Source organism: Felis catus (assembly GCF_018350175.1).
Source record: "Felis catus isolate Fca126 chromosome A2 unlocalized genomic scaffold, F.catus_Fca126_mat1.0 chrA2_random_Un_scaffold_37, whole genome shotgun sequence".
Classification (NCBI taxonomy): domain Eukaryota; kingdom Metazoa; phylum Chordata; class Mammalia; order Carnivora; family Felidae; genus Felis; species Felis catus.
The window spans coordinates 202,287-224,235 of record NW_025408497.1 but is presented as its reverse complement, the minus strand read 5'-3'; the positions used below and the strand labels follow the sequence as shown (position 1 = coordinate 224,235).

At 44.2% G+C, this 21,949-nt stretch overlaps 3 protein-coding genes and 1 long non-coding RNA gene across 17 annotated transcripts in view; 2 read left to right on the top strand and 2 right to left on the bottom strand.

Moving 5' to 3' along the window:
* The window catches only part of LOC111559263 (transport and Golgi organization protein 1 homolog), a 48,264-nt gene extending 32,841 nt beyond the window's left edge, over positions 1-15,423 (top strand). For 3 of the 7 annotated variants that reach the window (XM_045051412.1, XM_045051407.1, XM_045051410.1), the window contains 16 exons: positions 2,535-2,556; positions 3,500-3,589; positions 3,844-3,906; positions 4,646-4,712; positions 4,876-5,014; positions 6,767-6,868; positions 7,555-7,615; positions 7,722-7,757; positions 7,838-7,905; positions 8,030-8,124; positions 9,133-9,209; positions 10,663-10,807; positions 11,910-11,986; positions 13,547-13,685; positions 14,656-14,758; positions 15,253-15,423. In XM_045051412.1, coding sequence (XP_044907347.1) covers positions 3,503-3,589; positions 3,844-3,906; positions 4,646-4,712; positions 4,876-5,014; positions 6,767-6,868; positions 7,555-7,615; positions 7,722-7,757; positions 7,838-7,905; positions 8,030-8,124; positions 9,133-9,209; positions 10,663-10,807; positions 11,910-11,986; positions 13,547-13,685; positions 14,656-14,758; positions 15,253-15,292 — 1,299 coding nt within the window. In that variant the 5' untranslated portion in view covers positions 2,535-2,556; positions 3,500-3,502 and the 3' untranslated portion in view covers positions 15,293-15,423. The remainder of the gene's footprint in view (positions 1-2,534; positions 2,557-3,499; positions 3,590-3,843; positions 3,907-4,645; positions 4,713-4,875; positions 5,015-6,766; positions 6,869-7,554; positions 7,616-7,721; positions 7,758-7,837; positions 7,906-8,029; positions 8,125-9,132; positions 9,210-10,662; positions 10,808-11,909; positions 11,987-13,546; positions 13,686-14,655; positions 14,759-15,252) is intronic. The other 4 variants (XM_045051409.1, XM_045051413.1, XM_045051406.1 and 1 more) reach the window with 3 other exon arrangements.
* LOC123383548 (transport and Golgi organization protein 1 homolog) overlaps positions 1-21,949 on the bottom strand; it is a 355,976-nt gene that overhangs the window by 164,505 nt on the left and 169,522 nt on the right. The window lies entirely within an intron of this gene.
* LOC109497044 (transport and Golgi organization protein 1 homolog) overlaps positions 1-21,949 on the bottom strand; it is a 259,754-nt gene that overhangs the window by 101,063 nt on the left and 136,742 nt on the right. The gene's annotated exons all lie outside the window — the stretch shown is intronic.
* Positions 18,592-21,949, top strand: part of LOC123383549 — a 202,087-nt gene continuing 198,729 nt past the window's right edge. For both annotated transcript variants that reach the window (XR_006593379.1, XR_006593378.1), the window contains exon 1: positions 18,592-19,819. This is a non-coding gene — a long non-coding RNA (uncharacterized LOC123383549). The remainder of the gene's footprint in view (positions 19,820-21,949) is intronic.

The window sequence follows — 21,949 nt, the reverse complement described above, 5'->3', positions numbered from 1 at the left end:
TTCCTCAGCTGTGTTGTGTGTGTTAATAAATCCAACAAAGGCATTCCTTATTTCTGTTATGATGTTTTGGATTTCTAGAAGTCCTTTTGGATCCTAGAGTTATCGTTTCTGTGCTCACATTCACCACCTCTTCTTGCATACTGACTACTTCTTCCATTAGAGTCATTATCCTATTAATCAGAGCGGTTTTACATTCCCAGCCTGATTATCCCACCATCTCTGCCATAGGAAGTGTGATTCTAATGCTTGCATTCTGTGTTCAAAATATGTGGTTTTTCCTTTTAGGGTACCTTGTTAAGTTTTTTGGGAAGCTTGGGGTCACGTCCGTGTCTAAAAAAACTGAGGTGAAGGCTTTTAGTGTAAAGTTTTGTCTTTACCTAGGTTTTAGGCTGAGTTTACTCCCCTATGAGACAGGAAGGAGGAAGAGCACTGTAGTTGAGTATTTCCCTTCATCTGTATTGCTTGTCTTCAGAAAAACCCCATTAGGCTTTGGAGAAATAGTTTCTCTGGAGGGCAGGCCTTCTTTTAAAAAAAAGTTTTTTTTCCAACTTTTTTTATTTTTTTATTTTTGGGACAGACAGAGACAGAGCATGAACGGGGGAGGGGCAGAGAGAGAGGGAGACACAGAATCGGAAACAGGTTCCAGGCTCCGAGCCATCAGCCCAGAGCCTGACGCAGGGCTCGAACTCACGGGCCGGGAGATCGTGACCTGCCTGAAGTTGGAAGCTTAACCGACCGCGCCACCCAGGCGCCCCCTGGAGGGCAGGCCTTCTAAGCAAGAACAGAACAGCATGAGTTTATTTATAAGTGGCTGTTTTTCCTCTTTTCCTGCCAATTTAGAAATCTTTCCCTTCAAAAAGAAAATATGCATATTAAGTATTTGTAAGGCCATCTCTCTTTCCATTTCCCCTGCTTAGGAAAGGAAACATGTGACATTAAAGGACTATCCATGGTTTCCTGTTTGCCCTCCGTAGATACACTTTCCTATAACAACATTTTTATGACTCACTTTTTGATACCATGATGATATTCCAATATCCTGGCAAGATGTTGCGGCCTGCTTCAGCATCACATCATCATTCAAAACTTTCAAATAGGGATATACGTCCTACAGATCAAGAAAATGTGTCTTTCCCTTTTGTTAAAGTAGAGTCTTGCCTAGATTTTATTGAGCTCTAATTCATCAGGGGATGACTTGGGTCTGGGTGTTACTGGACCACCCAGACCAGGTTCTCCAGTCTCAGTGTCTTAGTAATGAACACTGATCGAAAGGGAAACAAAGCAGGTGGCGTTTATTAGAGATAGGTTGTATACAGCGGAGCCACCGAGAAAGAGGAATATCGCTCCCCCAAAGGGTGGTGTGCCAGGCTTATAAAGGCACTTTTCCAAAGGGTGAGGGGCTGGGAGTGGGGAAGCATCCTTCAGTCCCACAGTCATTATCTTATGGTTGTTACTTTTCAGTGGACACAAGACAATCACAGGATGTCTTTTTCCATGGTTGACGTGCTTTTAGTGCTCCTAGAAAATAGAAATCCTAGTGCAGTCAGGCTTTAAATTGTTATGTCTACTTTTGCCCAGACAACCATTACTCCCTAATACCTGTTCTCTCTTTGGTTCACTTTTCCAGAAGTCTCCAGCATGGAAACTGTTAACCCTTGCCTTAGACCAGTGCCTTTACAGGAATTAAGTTCCTCTTGCTTTTCTTATACCTTCTCAACGGGAGCCCTTTTTGCTTTGTTTTTGAAATGTTAGCCATCATTTCTTTTGGTGCCTGTGCTTTTGCCCTAGCCATGTTCCACTCTCTTTCTCATCTGATGATGTGTTTTGGGAAGACCCTCTGTTTTTAGTGATCTAGGAAAATCATAGCACCTGACATGTTGTAATTGTTTATTGATTCGGAAAGCAGCCAACCCTGTGTAACATTTCAGAAAGCTTTCTAGAGAATGAAAGAAGCGTGTCTTCATACAAAGGTTTTCCTTTTCTTTCCTTGCCGCTTCCTTCCTCCTTCCCATCCCTTCCCTTTCCTTCTCGCCCTCCCTCTCGTCCCCCTCCATCTCTCTCTCTCTCTCTCTCTCTCTCTCTCTGTCTGTCTCTTTCTTCCTCTCTCCCTTTCTTTTTTTCTTTTTTTGGCATTTCAAATGATCCTGGGTTCTGGACTTCAGTGTGGATGTTGGGTTTGACTACAAGAGAAAAAAAAAACAGACAAATATTTTATTTATGTATTTTTAAAACTGTCCGCCTTATGCACTGACAGAATTGAATATTTTGATATTTATTTAATATAATGTAAATCTACCTTTTGGTCAAAATAAGCTCTGAATCTTTCTGCTTTTATCAGAAATGGTTTATAAAGAATCATGAACTAAATATGAAATTCTACTTTTTTATTATATTAATGTTATGCATTCATTATGCTGACCAAAATGATCATTGTAATTTCATTGGATGACATTTCAGTATTTTATCAGGAAGAATAAGTTTTTACTCTTACTATGTTTTGACCTCAAACTTAATTTTGTTTCTTCCTCTCTCAGACAGAGCCTCCAGTATATCCAGGTAAGATTTTAGGTTTGAGTAGTCTTTGTAATTTTTTTTCATTACTCGTGTTTGGTGTGGGTTTTAATTTTTTAACTAGGGATAAATATGGTGACTTCTGATGTCTAATTGACTTGTTAACTCTTGAAAATCTTTCTCTTCCCTGTTAGAGGCTAAGGGACAATGTGGAGGGATTTGCCTCTCTTAAGACAAGAGACCAGGGGAGGAAAACATCACAGGAGGAAGGAGAACAGAATAAGTGTAATTTTGCATAGAAATGATTAGGACAGAAGTGATGATATGAGCCAGAGGTGTGGAGTGAGTACTTTGCCATGACCTGGCTTTTGGTGAAATGTGAAGATGAGAAAACCCTCTTTGAGTCTGTCAAGAAGCCTAAGCTTAGAGAAGAAGCCAGGTATTGCCAGGCAGGGTGTGTGTCGCAGGAGAGGGTTAAACCAAGGTTTTGAGTCTGAGGTGGAGGGAGCCATTCATGCCAGGGGAAAAGTGAACTTGATGCAAATGGGGGGCAATCTATTCTGCACGGACCCATGGACTGTGGTGATTCTGTGGTGCTGTCTGTTGAGAGGCAAGGTGGCTACCTGACACTTAACAGGCCCTCAAAGACTGGTTGGTGTTTATCACTGTAAATGCAGCGGTGGTGGTGATGAGAAGAGTGATCTCGGGGCATGAGAGCTCTCACATTGGGCCAATGTAAGAGGAGTTTGCACTTTGTGTCTGTTAGAGGAGTCAGTGTTCTAGAGCTTACATGTATAGGAATTTCAGTGAAATGAGGTTTCTTGGGTTTAAAATGCTGCTGAAACTTGCTTTCTTCAGGCACAATGAGAAAGCTAAAAAGTTAGTTACACCCATGTGTCAGATCATGTGTCTGTGCTGCTAATACAGTGGGATTATTTGATGTCACTGGTTTGGTGACAACCTTAAAAATTGTTTTATCTCCTTTTAGTTAATGTACAGCCAAAAAACTGCAAAGAGCAACACGTTGGAGAAAGAAAACACAGAGCTGGCTGAAGCAATATCCATGTGGGAACAGAAGGTAGCATTGCCCTTTCAAATATTTCTTGTGACTTCATTTTGATTAGTTTTACCTCTTGTAGTTCATCCTACTGACCTATTTCATGTGTTCTATACATACTTCCAATTCAAGACAAGCTTCACAAATGTAATAAAAAACTACCTTTTTATTTGTGAAAGGAGTCACACATCAGACATAGGCTTATCTATCACGATGCTATTTTTGAATTCTGATTCCTTTTTCATTTGTTTTGTATATACATCAATGAATTAAAGATACATCTTCAAGAAGCTAAGAGAGAAAGTAACATTCACTCTGCTGAAGCTCTTAAGTTGAAAGTAAGAATCCTTTCTTTGCTTGGATTGCGTTCTAAAAACACAAGTAAAATTAAGGAATTGTTATGACTCATTCAACATGTTCTGTTGAAGGAGAACATCAGAAAAGTTGAGCACTTTAATAAAATTTTAAATGACACCCTTCAAAGTGCACATGCTACCTTGCAATCAGAAAGAGAGAGAGAGAGGAATGTCAAGAATCAGGGAGTGCTAAGAGTTGGCTGCTTTTACTGTAATTTGACTTTGGAGGCTTTTTGTTCATTGGGTGAGGTGAGCATAGCATATTCGCTTGCTGTTTACCATAGTAGAGAGTGGGCCTCTGGGAGACAAACCTCCATCTGCACAGCTGGCATTTCACTAGGACCACCATGAGGAGTTTGCTATTTCAAGGACTAGGAAGTATCTTTTATTTTCACAACTAGGTCATTACCACATCATTCAGACCTGCCCTCCAAGATAGGGAGAAAATCCCCCAAGATAGTTGAGAGATGAAGGGCAATAGCAAATTGTATACTGCCTTCTTCTCTTAATGCTCAACAATGTTCAGTGTGCATAGAGGAATATTCTCCTAAGAAAGCCATTTGTGAGCCCTTTGACTGGAACTATTTTCCATGTTCTTTGCCTTCTCCTTGTTGTATTTATGCCCCAGGATCTTTCTTTGTTGCCATGCACAGTCCTGTTGCACTCACATTGTTGTGCGATCATTATTTCTTGAATGTATTTTCTCATATGTGTCCTAAAGTCAGAAGATGCAAACGGTCAGTTGGAGGAACTGAGAGCCTGGAGGTCCAATAAACGTGCACTGGAAGGTATGTTGTCTGTTGGGGAGAAATCCCCATATGGTGGCAATGACTTTGCATTGGGAAGGGAAAGAATGCCTTCTTGCCTTCACACTAGTTGCCCTTTTCCTGTCACCCCAAAACCAAGTCTCAGGTCATATGCACATGCACAAAATAACCATTTTTTTTACAGCATGGAAAAAGGCCGTGGAAGACATTCATAATGATTTGAGTTCTATTAAAGCAATCAGGGAAGAAACAGCCAAAAGGCTGAAGGAGAGAGGAGACGTCCTTGATAAATTCTATGAAGAAAGAAAAATGGCTACAGCAAAGTAAGACGTTCATGTGATAATGGTCCCGAGTACTGTTGTATGAATGAATGTGGTGGCCGCTATAGATAAATATATTTCTTCTAGAATTGGATCCAGAGTATTTTTGCCAAATGCATTCAGGAGAATTGTGCCTGCCCTTCCTACCTTGCTTCCCATAACCTGCATTTTCCTTTCTGTCCTTAGTGCTTGTCACACATTCTTGTGTCATGTACCTGGGGTAGAAGAGGGAAGATACTGGCATTAAGCACACTGATAACAGGATCCCCTCTGGATCCATTTACATTGGCCTATAGGTTTCAATCCCATCCCATTGTCTTATCAGCCGGGAATTAGGTGATCTTTGTTCAGCACCAGACTTGGGTCAAACATATTTAGGGAAAACATTGACTTATCTTGCTGCAGAAACCATGGGAGTTTCTTTCTAGACTGTGGGTTGGGATGGCATCAGTACTGCATCTCTTCATCCAGTCTGCAAGGGAGACTCGTATGAAATGTGTCTTCATGGGTTCATTAGAAATTTGGTGCACCAGGTGCATGTTTCTTCTTTGGTCCAGTATTTCCTTTTGTTCTCAGGAGGAGGGCCTTTAGAGCCCCTCATTCACATTGAAAAGGAAATGCTTCCTTGTCTTCCCTGGAGACTCAGCTTCTGTTAGTCCTTTCCACACCCGGGGTGGAGCCTGCTCTGTCTCACTGGCATGTTGTTTTTGTTAATTTGTAAGCTCTTTGTGGGAGCAGGTAGAGCACCCTGACCACCTTTCTATCTTCACCCCCTTACAACAGAGCCTCTACATTACAGCCCCCCCAGAAAACATTTGCTGAAGGACTCCCTGAGAGGCCAGAAGGAAATGCATGTACCTTTCTCTGTCTAGTGCTTTTGTGTCCACTACTAACAGTCTTTCAGTTTTGCATGTGATTCTTGAGTACATCCGGTGCCAAGTTGAAACCCTTTAAAGCAACACCATGGACAAAATAGTCTGAGGGCAACACAGCAAACCAGCCTTTCTAAGCATTTCCCTTTGCTGCCTTCACTGTCAATGAACTGAGTCTTGTTAAAGTAGACTGAGTCCATGAAGTTGATAGTTTTCCATCTGAAATCTGTTTCCTGAAGACAACAGCCTGACTGTGGGACAGTTCACACCATGTTATATTTCAGCATATATTGCCACTCTAAGATTGGCCTTTCCCTCCACCAGGATCTTTGAAAGAGTGGGCAGGGGTTGCACTCCTGAACCTTAGTGGTGTATGGGAGTGATTTGCAATGCTGGTGAAGCCATATCCTGGAAGGCTGTCTTTCATGCTCAGTGTCTGTGTCAGGGTACAACTTCTGGACTGAGATTCAGTGCACTGCCCCATGGAGGTGTAAGGCAATGATGATCCCCTGCCTCATCCTAATGGGTACAGTTGGTCAGGCACAGGTTTTCACACTGACCTGAAATAGGCCTTCTCCATCTCAAACAAAAGACCAACTCTGGGAAGGCACAAGGTGCAATGTTATTTGATGACTTGACGATGAAGGAGTAGAAGAGAACTAGAAAGGCGGCTCTGATTGTAGGCCACTTGGCAGCAGACGGAGGTTGAATGTTCTCTACCATTAAATGGGGTCTTCATTTCTCTGACTGTGTTGTCAGTCTGTGCATCGTTGGGGGAGGGGATAGGGATATGTGAATCTAGGCTTTAAGAGAGCTGAGAAGGAAAAAGGCAGAATTTCTGGACCTTGGCTACTGGACTATGTATATATCTTTCCCATCGTAGGAATCTGGATATGACAAACTGTGAACTAGTGGCAATGAAGAATCAGATGGCAACTGCAGAGGAAAATCTGAAAATAGCTACAAGGGACATAGACAAGTGCAAGTGAGTTCAGATACTAATTAGCAGCGGCTCATGAAACCCCTGTTCGTTTCTTAGTTCTAACCTTTGTACAATGGGTAGACTCCATGAATATAGTAATACAAACACAAATTCAGAGGACATATCCGTAGAGAATTAACAGATAGGAAAAGATAAGTATTAGAAAGAATAAAACAATTAAGCTACTAAACATTTCTGGGTCTCCAGCATTGACCTGCCCATGTAGAAACTTCATCCATGCCAACGTTCCTGAGGGGTGGTGTCAGTTGTCATAATCTAGAGGAAAGCAGTGTGTCATAGGATGAAATCCTATCCATCAACAAGGTAGTACCATCTGATGGTCCTGGTCTTTGCAACCCTAGGAAACCTGGTGAGTACACAAGTTAAAGGAGAATAGAACTTTATGTTGGCTTTATGATGAAAGTCACTTGTCACATGATGAATTAGGGCAAGATTGCAAATGGAAAAGAATTCTATGACCTCTGAACCCTACGGGCATGGAATAATGAGTAAGGAGAGGATGGAACAATAGCTTTGGTTCTGTACATTTATAATTGTGTGAAAAGTGTTTCATGTGAAAGGATAAATTGTATTGGGGAAAGATATGAGGATGACGGGAACATGAGCAGATTATTTATAATCCTACCTAATATTAGGCCTTATTTGACGAAAACAATTGTATCTCACAGACAGGAAATTGAACAAACACGAGAACAGCTGCAGAAGGCAGAACTCACCTTCACACACCAGGTAACGTGAGTTCTGCCTGACATATTGAACCCTTAGTACCTCATGTGGTTGAGTGTAGTGGCCCTTGGAATTCCTAAACACGGACTTTTCATTGTTGCTTTTTCAGGTCGCAGTTTATGAGCGTAATGCTGCGGAAAACTGGGTAAGTGTTTTCCTTTTTCCTCCTCTCTCTTTGGTGCACAGTCTGGCACGACTGAAGGTGGATGTGTTTTTCTCCCCTAGATGAAGAGTCAGATCGGGGAGACAAAAATGGCGGGACAGAGCCGGGAGATCGCCCGCTTGAAATACAGGTGTGGGAGCGTGACATGAGTTTTTATGGGTGTTTTGAGGGATGACAGCGGTGCCGTTTAGTGTCTAGTCAGAGGACGTGGCATTGCAACTCTTATGGAAGTCCATTCTTTTTCTGTATCCAAGACTGGATGGGATGGAAGGAGAGAGGCTGGTTGAGGCATACAGGAGGTGGAGACCAATGCCTGGAGGTCCAGAGATGCAGAACGCTCCGAGGAGAGGTAAGGAGCATGTGGTGATGTGCAGCAGCCTAATTTCTGCGGCAGAGCCTTTTCCTGTGGGTGATCATCGTGTGTCCTGGAGAGAACCACAAACACTAAGGACAGCAGGTGGTCTGAAGGGGTGACAGAAGGGTGTTCTCCTCTGGTACTGCAAGCAGTGAGGCACTTGTCCCTGGGACTGTTGGAGCTCATGCCCCTCCTCTGACTGTGACCCTCCCACCTCCTCTAGCATCCCCCTGTCTGAAGAGCCTGGAAAGGATGATAGGACAGGGGCCTCATCCTTCTTCCCACCCGGACTCAATGTGAAGACTTTAGTTTATTTGAGGAGAAGGTCATTTATTGACTATTTTTAATGTTCCTTTATTTTTATTGTTGTGAACTGTAGACCTACATTCCTGAATCCAAGCTCCAAATAGCTTCGCCCTCTGATGTTATCAGTGCACCTCTGCGGCTTCACTGCTAGACATCCATAGTTTTCCTTTACTCCTTAATATAATATCAGTCAAGTTCAGTTCCATTCAGAAATAGTTACATAATACCGGCTCCCACGTGGAAGGCAGCTTATAGATAAGCTGAAAGACTGAACAATTTGCCTGGAGTCAGAAGAAACACACCCATGCTCTTCTGTGGAGGGTTTTTTGATGTTATCCACCAACTGACGCTCTCATTTTAATTTTTATCTGAAATGAGATGCTGAGTTATTACCCCTCATGTGTATTGAGAAATGGCTGTTTTGGTGACGATTTCCTGATTTCTCTTTGAGCTGCCCTGTTGAAAGTTATTTGACTAATTATGAAGAACATGAGCCAGGACCCTATGGTTTCTTCATTAAGATATGATGGGATAGATCTCCCCCTTATCACTGGGGTCAACTGAGGCTTGTGGGTTACTCTCTGCCTCTCCTCCTGGTCCTGAGTGTGGGCAAGAGTTTAACACGACACAAAATGTGGTGTTTGTGTGAATTCTGCACAGTCTACTAAAATCAGAGTAAACCTCTATCCCTTTTAGAGCCTTCAGCCGAAGCTTGTGTCACTCCCATGAGTCACAACTACAAGCAGTCTACCAACAATGCCGAGAAAGACAAGGTAAATGCTGGGGTCATTTTCACTTGTAAGTCTGTCAGGAAACCCTCATTTGCGGAACAGCATGCTCTGTGGCCTTATCCCTGTTTTGTGTGTTGTGTGATATGTCTGCCTGTCTGTATATTTTCCAAATGCACAGCCTTCACCCAAGAGTCTACAGGCTGCTTTCTTTTCAGCCTGTCATCTTTTTTCTGGTCAGCTTAGTAGTCAAAGGAACTTAGAAGTTGACCACCTTATGGCTTTTCCCTTGTGTTCAAAATAACAACAACAGGAAGATACACTGCACTCTATAGCAAAGTCTCTAAGCTTGTTGACTCCTAACACACTACCTCTCTGTGGGATCAGTGTTGTTGTTATTTTCCTCTTTCTGGTCTCACTATTCATGTGTGAAGACTGTCTGTTCATTGTAAACGTGAAAAGACTTCCCTCCATCTTTATATTGTGTGCCTTGTACAATTTATGATGGTTTTAGACAACGTCATTGTCATAACTCACCACCTTCACGTCTTCATGGGTAAATGAAGTGTTTGGAATCCTTTCAAGCAGTATCTTAGGTAAAAGTATTCTGAACACAAGGTCCTTCAGTTTTATTCATATAAGCAGGTTCTCTTGTGTCTCCAGTCAGGGTTAGAGCTGATAGCATCGCTCATGACACATCCCTGGAAGTGTATACCAAAGTCAAAACACATTTGCATTAATTCTGTTTCCTGAATGTCTGCCTCTTTTTTCCCATACGATGTATTACTCTGTGTCTTGTAGTGTACACAGAACCAGAATTCCTTATGAATTCAGTTGAACACTTGGGGGCCTAGTACTCATTGATGTGTAATATGTTCCTCACAGCAAACATTTCCTCAGGTCCCCTACAAGACTCCAGGCATCCCCAACTCCCGAGTGGTTTCTTGGCCTTTGATAGCACTTGCAGAAAGTAGGAAGACCTCTTTCTCAGCGAGGGAAGCAGAGGGGGCCAAGTGTGGGGCCGGCAGGCAGAACTTGTCCCCAAGAGTAGCTGTGATTTCATGTGCAGAGAATGAGCTGTGTATTTGCAGTCCATTTTTCTGTGTTCGGAATAAGCCAAAAACAGAGCTTTTGCCGTCCCTGTAGTGGAGGGATGCAAAGTGATCCTGGACATGGATGTCTGCCTGTCTGGAATATGCTGCTTCATTAGTTTGGAATTACTTATTTAATCCTGTAAGATGGCATCATTTTGTTCTAAATTCTCAGACCTGGGCAGGGACATGTGGTGACAGTAGTTTAACCGCCTGCGTTTAGTTGCCTAAGCTGTAGGTGGTACCCAGTGGCAGGGACAGAGTTTTCAGGTACTGATGCTACTCTCTTGAATCCTGGTGGCAGAGAAGGGGGCAGGTGCTGACCCGTACTTCTATGGGTTTCAGCTGCTTTGGGGATTGGTTCTCTTGTGTGGCATCTGCACATAGCTGTCACTTCTGTTCTGCAGGGCAGTGTGGATCCGTGGCGACCTCCTCCATCAACTGGAAGATTCTGCACGACCTACCCTAGAGGCCACCGTATGATCTCCTGGGCACATCCACCTCCTGTGCCAGGTTCAGGACCATCCCGAAACCCTCCACCTGCACCACTTGGTAAGATGATCTGGGCAGTATGAGTTGGCTTGCAAAGAACCTTCATCTAATTTTTGTTGTTGTTGAATCTTTTTTAAGAAATTTGTTAATGTTTATTTATTTTTGAGACAGACAGAGACAGAGCATGAATGGGGGAGGGTCAGAGAGAGGGAGACACAGAATCTGAAGCAGGTTCCAGGCTCTGAGCTGTCAACACAGAGCCCGACGTGGGGCTGGAACTCACGCAGTGTGAGATCATGACCTGAGCCGGAGTCGGATGCTTAACCGACTGAGCCACCCAGGCGCCCCGTTGTTGAGTCTTGTACAAGGTGCAGAGGTGGTACCACAGACCATTGCAACGCAAGGAAAATGCCTGCCATCATCACCACATTCCTTGAGTGTCTCACGATTGACTTATCATCCTGGTGTCATTTCCCCCACCTTGTGTTGGTACAGGTGTCTCTTGTGGAGATGGAATGGGGCTGTATGCAGAAAAGCAGGCATAGCGCTTCAGCAGATGTGTGCCATACACAGTCCATGTGCTGGGCAGTGGGAGGCATGAGGCGCAGCCTAACGTATATCCATCCAGTTGAGCCCCCAGTCATCCACAGTTGTTTGAGGAATTATGAAAACACCTGAACCAGGGCTTTTATGGGTCTTCATCAGAGTTTAAAGAATGGCTCTCCCTTTACCTTGGGATCACCTGAAGCATGCGGGATACCCTATGCATGTGATTTGGGATCTGACTGGGCCAGAGAGTTTAGGTTGCTTGAGGAATGAGGAGAGTGGTTTTTGTTTTTTGGGTTTTTTTTTTGTTTGTTTTTGTGTTTTTGTTTTGTTTTAATTTTTTTTTTTTAACATTTATTTATTTTTGAGACAGAGAGAGACAGAGCATGAATGGGGGAGGAGCAGAGAGAGAGGGAGACACAGAATCGGAAGCAGGCTCTAGGCTCTGGGCCATTGGCCCAGAGCCTGACGCGGGGTTCGAACTCACGGACCGTGAGATCGTGACCTGAGCTGAAGTCAGACACTCAACCGACTGAGCCACCAAGGCGCCCCATGTTTTGTTTTTTTAATCTCTGCACAATCTACTCAAAGCAGAATAAACCTCCATCCCTTCTAGGGCCTTTTTCAGATCCACATGTTGCTTCTGTGAGTAACAACAACACTGACTCTACCAAAAGGACCACGAAGGACAAGGTAATTGCTGTGGACATTTTCAGTTGTAACTCTTTGGCAAAACCCTCCTTTTTCTGTTCAGCGCTCTCTCCCGGCTTTGTGTCTGTTTTGTGTGTTGTAGGATATGTCTGCTTGTTTTTCTCATTTTCCAAATGCACAGCCTTAACCCAAGTGTCTATGGGGTTCTCTACTTTCTGCCTGTCACCTCCTTGTGGAAGGTTTAGAACCAATCGTGCCTAGGGCTGAGCGCCCAAGGGCTTTTCTGGTATATACCTGGAAATAACCCAGGGAGGAAGAGACCACACTCCACCTGGAAGTCTTTTGGCATGACTTATTTTTTCTGGACCTCCTCAGTGTGGAATCATTGCTCTTGCTGTTTCTTCCTGTTCTGTTTCTTTCTAGGGGATTAATGTGTTCAGAAAATCGGCAGTTATCCTTATGTTTTGAAAATGCAAACTGCCTTCACTCCAACTTATATTTTTGTATGTGTCATTTAGAGTGGTCTTAGACAAAGTAAATTTAATACCCATCAACATTCAGCCTTTTTTTCTTTTTTTTTCTTTTTTTTTTCTTTTTTTTTTTTTGTAAATGTGCTGTCTGGAATCTCTTCAGTTGTGCCCTGGGTATACATATTCTGAACTCCAAGAGGTGACATATTTGTCCTAGAAAACACGCATTGCTACATGGGTGGTGAAGAGAGACAATCCGTAATTACCTGCATTGTAATTCTCCACTGTGTCCTTTGTGTTCACATGAGCACGTTCTCTTGTGTCCTGTGTCACTGTTACAGGTGAAACATGGAGATGTACAGCAAAAACGAAAGTGTATTTGTGTTAATTCTGTTAGTTAGAATTTCAGCTTATTTTTTCAGAGAACAAAAGTACCCTGCGAGTTGTACTGTAGTTAACTGAGAAGTACCACTGAATGAAAATAAATTAGCTCAGCCTACCTAACATGTATAGGTAACATGTTTCTCTAAGAACATGCTTTTCGAGGTTCTCTGCATGACCTCAGGATCCCCATCCCCCAACATGTCTCTGTGCCCATGGATAGCACTTGCAGAGAGGAGAAGACCTCATTGTCGGGAGAGAAGCAGATCGGGCACAGGCGGGGGCTTAGAGGCAGAGCTTTGAGCCACGAGGGCTATGATTCCATGTGTGGAGCCTGGGATTGTCATTCCTTCTCAATCTGTAGTTCTTCACGTACAAATAAGCAGCCTCTGTGGTGGAGGCGGATGCGGGGTGGAAGGCGATTCTGGACTTAAATGCCTTCCTATCAGGAATATGCTATTTTATTAATTTGGTACTCATTCCATAAATCCTCTCGGATAAGAGCTTGCTGTTCTACATTTGCACACATGTGGGAACACTGGTTTGTCCCCATAGCATCCGTTCCCCTCCCCCAAAGCTATAAGTGGAACTCAAAGTATGGGTAGAGATTTTGGCGCTGATGCTGCCCTCTTGGAACCTGGTGGTGGGCAAGCTGGCAGGAGATGAGCACTGCTTCTTTGGGTTGCCACTTTTTGCTGGTGTTGGTGCTTTGCTCTGTCCTATGAACATAGCTTTCTTTTCTGTTCTGCAGGCCATTATGAATGCAAGAGGGCCTGGTCCTTCCCCAGGATCGCCTTGCAGGCTGTCCCCCATGGACCACCCTTCACCACCAGTCACGGGCGATGGGCCACCTCCGCCTCCTCCACCAGCTCCTCCACGTACTAAATTTGGTAAGATGACCTGAACTGGATGAGGGACTGATAAAGCGTATTCATCTTCTTGGTGAAAGACTTGGTGGGAATGATGTAGGGATGCTTGTGAGGGCTTGGCAATTCAACTGCAAACCTGCCTGAGGACAGTGTCACATATCTCAAGTTTCTCAGGACATAGTGTACAATGGGCTGTGTCATTTCCCTGTAATGAGGTCAGCTGTAGGTTTCTCTTGTCTACAAGAAAGAGGAGTTTTACACAAAGGCAGATGTATCAGGAGTACTGGTGCCTGTCTGAAAGACACAATGCTTTGAGCTCCGTGAAGGATGAGATGCACCCCTAAGTGTAGGTGCCTCAGGTGTCCCGTCTGAAAGGGGGCACATGCATTATATGACACAGACCTTGTGGTCACCATAGTGGAAGTACCAGTGAAGGATCCAGTGCAAAACTGGGGGAAACTTGAATCACGCAGGAATAGAAGGGAAGTTGAGCACAGTAAGCAGAGTTTGAGGAGGTGCAGAGGGGAGGGCGTTGGGGTCAGTAGGATGGACTTGGAGGCCATTTCTGGCAGGGCCCACACACTGGGAAGGGAGCATGAGGACAGTGTGAAGTCTGCAAAGGACTGCTGCACGGGTTCAACCACAATGTAGAATGCAGTCATCATCTCTGAAATGTCAACGTTACCACAGTGCACCTAGTTCATAATCTAAATAAAGTTTGTTGTTTCCCTTGGTCTTCTGAAGGGTCTGGACATGTTTGAAGAATGTTCTGGAAGATTTAGGAAATTAAACTTAGGAAATGCTTGTCTGCCTAAGTTAGCGTGTCTCAGTGAGACTAAATGTGAAGGCAGGTTGTAGATCAGCTGTGCCGCTTCCTTGGCCTTCAGCCTGAGTCAGACTCTTGGTGGGGAACTCAGGGGTGAGGAGGAGCTGCCCCTGCTGAACTCTGGTCACCACACCCCTGCGTCTGCTGTCACCACCCTGCCTGCAGGTTTGCGTCTCCGAAAGTTCCCTCGCAATCTCCTGAGGTTTTGCCTGTGTTCCTGCTGTGTCAGCTGTAACACCAGCTCTCGGCGGTCATCTCAGAGCCTCAGGTTTGTAATCTGAGAAACAGGGACAATGTTGGTTTCTGAGGTCAGTACGATGAAGAGGTGAGAAGCACTTAAGGAATTTGTAAAATGTATGGGAGGAGTGGACACTCACCCTTCTCAGGGTGGAAATGAATGTATCTCCACACAGAAGGTCCTCAACAGATGTTCATTCAATTTCATGAAACTAAGAGTGTAATGCCTGAGGCTGAGAGGTTGGCAATGCCTGTTTCAAAAAATACGGCAAAGACCCCTGTGTTTTTTCTTTTAAAATTCAGGTCCTATTTTACGAAAAAGGAAAAGATAACTGTGATAGTGTGTACATTCAGGGATCTATATCTAAGATTTGAAGACAGTCCTAATCCCTTAGAGGTAGACACACAGATGCAGCCACACAATTAAGTGTTCATCCAAGGCCACAGATATATTGTTGAAGACAAAATACATAGAGGAGAACACAAGATCCCATTGCAATAACCCAAAATCTCGTTGCCTTACAGGAGAATGCGAACTTCGTGGACCCTGAACTATGACCAATAGGCTGTGGTGATGTGATATATTTAGAAAAGTTGTCTGATATGCATATTTGACTGAATTCTTTCCCTGACCATTCCTGTCCCCTCTATTTTGTTTTTCCTCGTTTCCCCTAATAAACCCATCACAGTTCTGTATCTCTGTCATTATCTGCTTCCAGGAGGACCTACGGTCATTCTGTGTTGATGTACACAGTGTGACCCCTGTACACACGCTCACAAACAGGTAGAATCTACAGTAATAGGGGCAGAAGATAAGTGACTGTTTGAATTGTATTGACTGCACATGTCCCGCTGGTTCCTTCTGGGGTGGTGACCACAACCTTCCTCCAGATCTGGTGACAGTTGTGTTCACTCGTCAATAGATCCTCGCAAGCACGTGGCACTTCCTACTCACCGTGGTGTATGGTGATCAGCAGGGCAGCTATCAGCCCCCAGGACATGGCTGATTCATGATTGCAAGACATGGATGAGGGGTCAGCAGTGTCTCGGGTAGAACAGTGAGGAAACCCTGCATGAATCCACACGTTGTGGATTTCCCCACGTACCCGCTACCTCACGGTAGCACCAATCCAGGTGGGAGCTGAGGTAGACTCAAGGTAGCAGTTGTGGGTGTGAGTCTTATAATGGCCCATATTCCTCTCAGTGTTTTCTGTTTTTATCTTTTATTTTGATGCAATGTTTATTTTTGAGTGAGAGAGAGACAGAGCACAATTGAGAGAGGGGCAGAGAGAGAGGGAGACACAGAATCCAAAGCAGGCTCCAGGCTCTGAGCTGTCAGCACAGAGCCCGACGTGGGGCTCAGACTCACAAATCCTGAGATCATGACCTGAGCCAAAGTTGGACACTTAAGTGACTGAGCCACCAAGTCGCCCTGCCCCCCCCCCCACTGTTTCCTTTTTGAGGGCCGGGCAGGGCAGATGTCAATGACATGATACCCATTCCTTCCGCACCACCAAGGAGGAGTTGGGTGTAAGTATGTGACTCTTTCCAGGTCCTCAAAGCCCATGCATTCTGCCCCAGCACGCCTGACTCCTGCTAGGCCCTCCTTCCTCCCAAGTTATGGAGGCAACCAGCCTTCCATCCACGTTGGGGTCATGGCTGGGTCACCAAGGGCTCAAAATCTGGCTGTCCACATGCTTCCCTGCGGTGGCTGGGAACAGCCGTGCTCCAGTAAAGGTCAGCATGAGCAGCTTCTCTAAACACGATTCTCATCCACTGTGATCAGGGCCTGTGCTAAAACATGACAGGGGAGAGGGGGACACAGGAGATGTGGTGCCGTTTCCTGGACAGGGCTGCACAGAGCAGAAGACCGAGGGCTGCTAATCTCTGGATTCTGGATGGTAGGTGAGCAGTTTAAAACACCACAACCTTCTCTTAGATCAAAAGAGAAACCTATATCTTCACCCAGCCTTCCTCTGATATGAAGAGATGGCAATTATTATTTGAAGGCACAATTATCTACCTATGAGTCTGATGGAAATGATTTCATCCATCTTCATCCATAAAGCACTTTTCATTGAAATTACCCATATAGAGGCAGGAAATTTATACCAGATTTGTAGCTCCCTCTAGATGCACATTCTGACCTTGCCCCATTTGTGTCCTCAAAGACATTATTGACAACTTGGAAAACAAGCTCTCAACATCAAGATGTTGACGTTAGAGAATGTGGTATAAATGGAATTTCATATGTTCTCAATTAGAAATAATTTTTAATGGTGAAGGAGAAATAAAAAATATTGTCATTTTTAATTGAAATATAGGAGACTCACCATGTTGTATTAGTTTCAGGCATATATCATGGTGATTCCGTGTGTATACATTACGCTCTCCAGGTACCTATAGAAAGGTAGCTATATTGGGAAAGCATGCAATGCTTTCTTACAGGATTGACGCTATTCTATGGGCTATACCTTGGATCCCAATGGCTTATTCATTCCATAGCTGGAAGCCTGTATCTCTTTCTCAGAGGTGTCAACTTTTTTATTTACCCAAGCATTTTGGTACTAAACACCATGACCTGTAGGTCAGCAGGTGTCAATTTGCAGTCTGTATTTCTGCGAATGCTGCTTAAAGCATTACACGTGATATCATTATGTCAATAAATTCGGTTTCATTCTGCAGTCAGTAAAAAGGAGAAGGAAAAGGTTTCTTTGTGTCCCAAGCAAGCCCTTCGGTAAGACCCTTCTGGATCAGGAGAACAGGCTTCACTGGACCAGCTGCACTCTCAGTACTTCTAGCTGTGAGCAGCCATGGCCTTGAGCATTGCAGGAATTCCCACGGCGGCCGGCAGAGGGCGCGCACGTACCACGCCCAGGGTGGGGCCGGGTCCCTGAGTGGGTAGTGCTGGCCTGAGAAGGCGCCCACTAGGCTTTTCTGATCCAGGGCGCCCCCGAGCTGGAAAGGCTTCTTTGCTTCAGAGGACCCAGTGCCTCTGAGTGTGGGCAAAGAGCCAGAGCTGCGTTTCCAGCAGGTTCCGCCCCCGGGCCTGGGGGAGACCCTGGAGGCTTCGCAGCCCCTTGGCGTCTCCTAGGTGGTGGGGCTGCGTCCCGAGGCGGGGGAGGCAGGGCCTGGGCGGCTTCCCCGGAAGCGCGGGTGGTCGGTTGGCGGCACAGTCCCTTGCTTTTTCTGGGCTGTTCCGTGGTGTGTTCCTCATTTCCCCTGCCAGTATTTCCCTGGAGGATCCGTGGATTCATGGGGTCCCGTGACGCCACGTTAGAGAGGCTGGTGTTGGTTTGTTCCAGGTCAGGCTTGTTTCGGGGGAGAAATCCTGACCCAAATTCGGAGGAACAGGAGCCGCATTCAGTTGGGAAGTGAAGCTGCCAAATGTTGACTCTCAGAACCTTCTAGAAGAATGAGCTAGGACCCAGCTCATTTTCATAATTTGAAAATATCAGCCAAGGTGCTTATATGGTAAAGTCATAACAGACATGTAGCTCCCTGTAAGTTGCATTCTGACCTGTCACAAGTGTCCATCAAAGATGTTATTAGTGACTTTTCAGATAAGCTCTCAACATCAAGATGGTGATGTTAGAGAATGTGGGATAAATGGAATTTGACAGAGTCTAAATTAGGAATGAATTTTTAAAAATTTTTTAATGTTTATTTTTTTTTTCTTTTTTTGAGAGACCCCCAACTACGGAGAGGGGAGAGAGAGCGAGACGCCACATTTGAGGCAGGCTCCAGGCTCTGAGCTGTCAGACAGAGCGTGACGTGGGGCTCAAACTCATGGACTGCAAGATCATGAACTGAGTCGAGGTCAGACGCTTAACTGACTAAGCCACCCAGGCGCCCCAGAAATGATTTTTTAATGGCAAAGAAGGAGAAATTAAAAATAGTGTAAAGGATGTCGATTATTTATTGAAATATTGTTCACACATTTGTTGTATTAGTTTTAGGCATAAAGTGTAGTCATTTCATATATCTATAAATTATGTTGTACTCAACCACAAGTGTAGCTATCATGTGAAATCATGCAACATTATTATTACAGGATTGACTCTATTTCATTGGCTGTACCTTGTAGCCCTAGGACTTATTCATTCCATAGCTGGAAGCTGGTATCTCTCTCTCAAACGTGTCAATTCTTTATCTCACCTAAGTAGTTTGGAGGTAAACACAATTACCTCTTGTTCAGCATGTGTAAATAGGTGGGCTATTTTTCTGTGACACTTGCTGCAAGCGTTACAAATGATGTCATTACATAAATAAATGTGGTTTAATTCTTCACTCACAAGAAAGGGGAAGGAAAAGATTTCTTAGTGTCCCAGGCCCTGTCACTAAGACCCCTCCCAATGTGGAGAACAGGCTTATTTGCGAGAACACCTTCAGTCCCTCAGCTGAGGGCCATGGCCTTCAACATTGCAGGAATTCCCATGGTGGCCAGCAGACGGCGTGCGAGCACCACAAACCCTGGGGGCAGGCTCCTCTCTATGCACGGTAATTGCCGGCAGAGGGCGCCCCATCGGCTTTTCTGACCCAGGGCACCTCAGAGCAGGAAGGGCTTCTGTTGCTCCCAGAGCACTCAGGGCCTCTGCCCTTGCCTGAGGACAGAGACCAGAGCTGCGTTTCCAGCTGGTTCTGCTGCCCTCTCCAGGGGAGACCTTGGGAGCCTTGCAGTAACTTGGTGTCTCCTGAGTCGCCAGAGAGAAGCTGCCTTGTTGCACTGAGTGTTGAGGAGAGGGCCCTGGGTGGCTTCCCTGGGCACTGGCCAGTCGGTCAGCAGCACAGGCCCTTGCATTTTGTGGGCTGTTCCCGTGTTTCATTCCTCACTTTCCCGGACAGTATTTGAACAAGACGTATTTTATTAAAGGACCTGTGGATCGAGGGGTCTCACGACATCACATCATGGATGCTGTGGATGGTTTGCTCCAGATTCAGGCTGGTTTCCAGGGAGAAATCCTGACAGAAATTCAGAAGACCGGGAGCTGCATTCAGTTAGGATGTGAAGACATGAAATATTCGTCTCAGGACCGTCTAGAAGAATGAGCTGGGACCCACTTTCCGAGTCCTGCTGGAACCAAAGACCGAGGTAAGGGCACAAACTGTCCCCCACATCTTACATGTTTTTACAAATTTTCATGGTTATTTCTCCAATTAGTGAAGTGGTTGAAAACTACAGAAAACCTGGTAGGTAGGTGTCATTCACCTTAGGTTATTTTTCAGTTTACATTCCAGGTGGTAAAGGTAGAGTGTAATATTAGTTTCAGGTGTAAATATAGAGCAACACTTCCACTCGTCACTGGGTGCTCATCCCAGGTGCACGTCTTAATCCCCATCACCTGTTTCATCTATCCCCCCCCCCCACCCCCTGCCATCCCACTGTGGAAACCCTCAGTTTGTTGCCTAGTTAAGAGTCTGTTTGTTTGTCACCGTCTCCTTCCCTCCATCCCCCCACCACGCCCCCTTCGCTTTGTTTCATTTCCATGTGTTAGTGAAATCATATGGTATTTGTCTTTGACAGGCTTATTTCACCCAGCATAACATTCTCTCGCTCCATTCACCTTGTGGCAAATGACAAGATTTCATGTTTTACAACTAAATAATATTCCATTCCATATACTACATCTCAATTTATTTGTCAGTTGATGGAAACTTGGGCAGTTTCCTTAATTTGGCTGTTGTAGAAAATGCTGCTATATCCCTTTGAAGTATTATTTTTGTATTCTCTGTGTAAATATCGCATAGTGAAATTGCTGGATTGTAAGGTAGTTCTGTTTTCAATTTTTTGAGGAATCTCCATGATGTTTTCCAGAGTGGCTGCACCAGTTTGCATTCCTACCAACAGTGCAAGAGGTTTCCTCTTTCCCCACATGGTTCCCTTGGCAACACATGTGGTTTTGTCATTCATTGATTTTAGTCATTCTGACAGATGTGATGAGTTATCTCATTGTACTTTTGAATTGTATTTCCCAGAATATCAGTATTGTTGAGCATCTTTTCATGTGTCTCTTGGCTATTTGTATGTCTTCTTTGGGAAAATATCTATTCCTGTCCTCTGCCCATTTTCAGTTGGATTTCTCACTTTTTGGGTGTGTATAACTTTATATATTTTGGACACTAACCCTTCATCAGATGTCGTTAGCAAATATCATCATGCTGTAGGTTGTGTTTTAGTTTTGTTGATTATTTCCTTGGTGACAGAAGCTTTTAATTTTTATGAAGTCCCATTCTTTTTGCTTGTGTTTCCCTTACCTCAGGAGATATATCAACAAAGACGTGTGTACAGCCATTGTCAAAGAAGATACTGCCTGTGTTGTCCTCTGGGATTTTTATGGTTTTGGGTTTCACACGTAGGTCTTTATCCATGTTGGATTTATATTTGTGCATGTTGTAAGAAAGTGGTCTGTTGTTGTTTTGTTTTGTTTTGCAAGATGCTGTCTAATTTTTCTAAAAACATATTTTGAGACTTTTTTTTAAGTGAGTTTATTTATTTTTGAGAGAGAGACAGAGAGCATGCAGAAGAGGGGCAGAGAGAAATGGAGAGAGAGAATCCCACGCTGTAGGGAGAATCTCTACACTGTCAGTGCAGAGCCTGACACGGGTTTCAAACTGGTGAACGCTGAGATCATGACCTGAGCTGAATCCACAATTAGATGCTTCTGTGACTGAGCCACCCCTGTGTCCCCAGACTCTCTTTTTTTCATTGGATATTCTTTCCTGCTTTGTTGAGAATTAATTGACCATGTAGATGTGAGTTTATCTCTGGGTTTCCATTCTATTGATTTATGTGTCTGTGTGTTTTTCTTTTTTCCTTCCTTCCTTCCTTCCTTTTTTTTTTTTTTTTTTTTTTTTGCCAGTACAGTGTTGTCATCACTACAGGTTTCTAATATAACCTCAAGTCTGGAATTGTGAGGTCTCCAGCTTTGCTTTTCTTCTTCAAGTTTGTTTTGGCTGTGTGGGGTCTTTTGTCTTTCCATACAAATTTGGGGATTACTTGTTCTAGTTCTGTGACAAATGTTTTGTTAGGGTGATAGGGATTGCATTACATGTGTAGATTGTTTTGAGGAGTGTAGACATTTTAACAGTATTTGTTCTTCTCATCCATGAACATGAAATGTATTCTCATTTCTTTGTGTCCTCTTCCATTTTTTCCTCAGTGTTTCATAGCCTTTAGAGTATAGGTCTTTCACCTCTTTGGTTGGGTTTATTCCTGGTATGT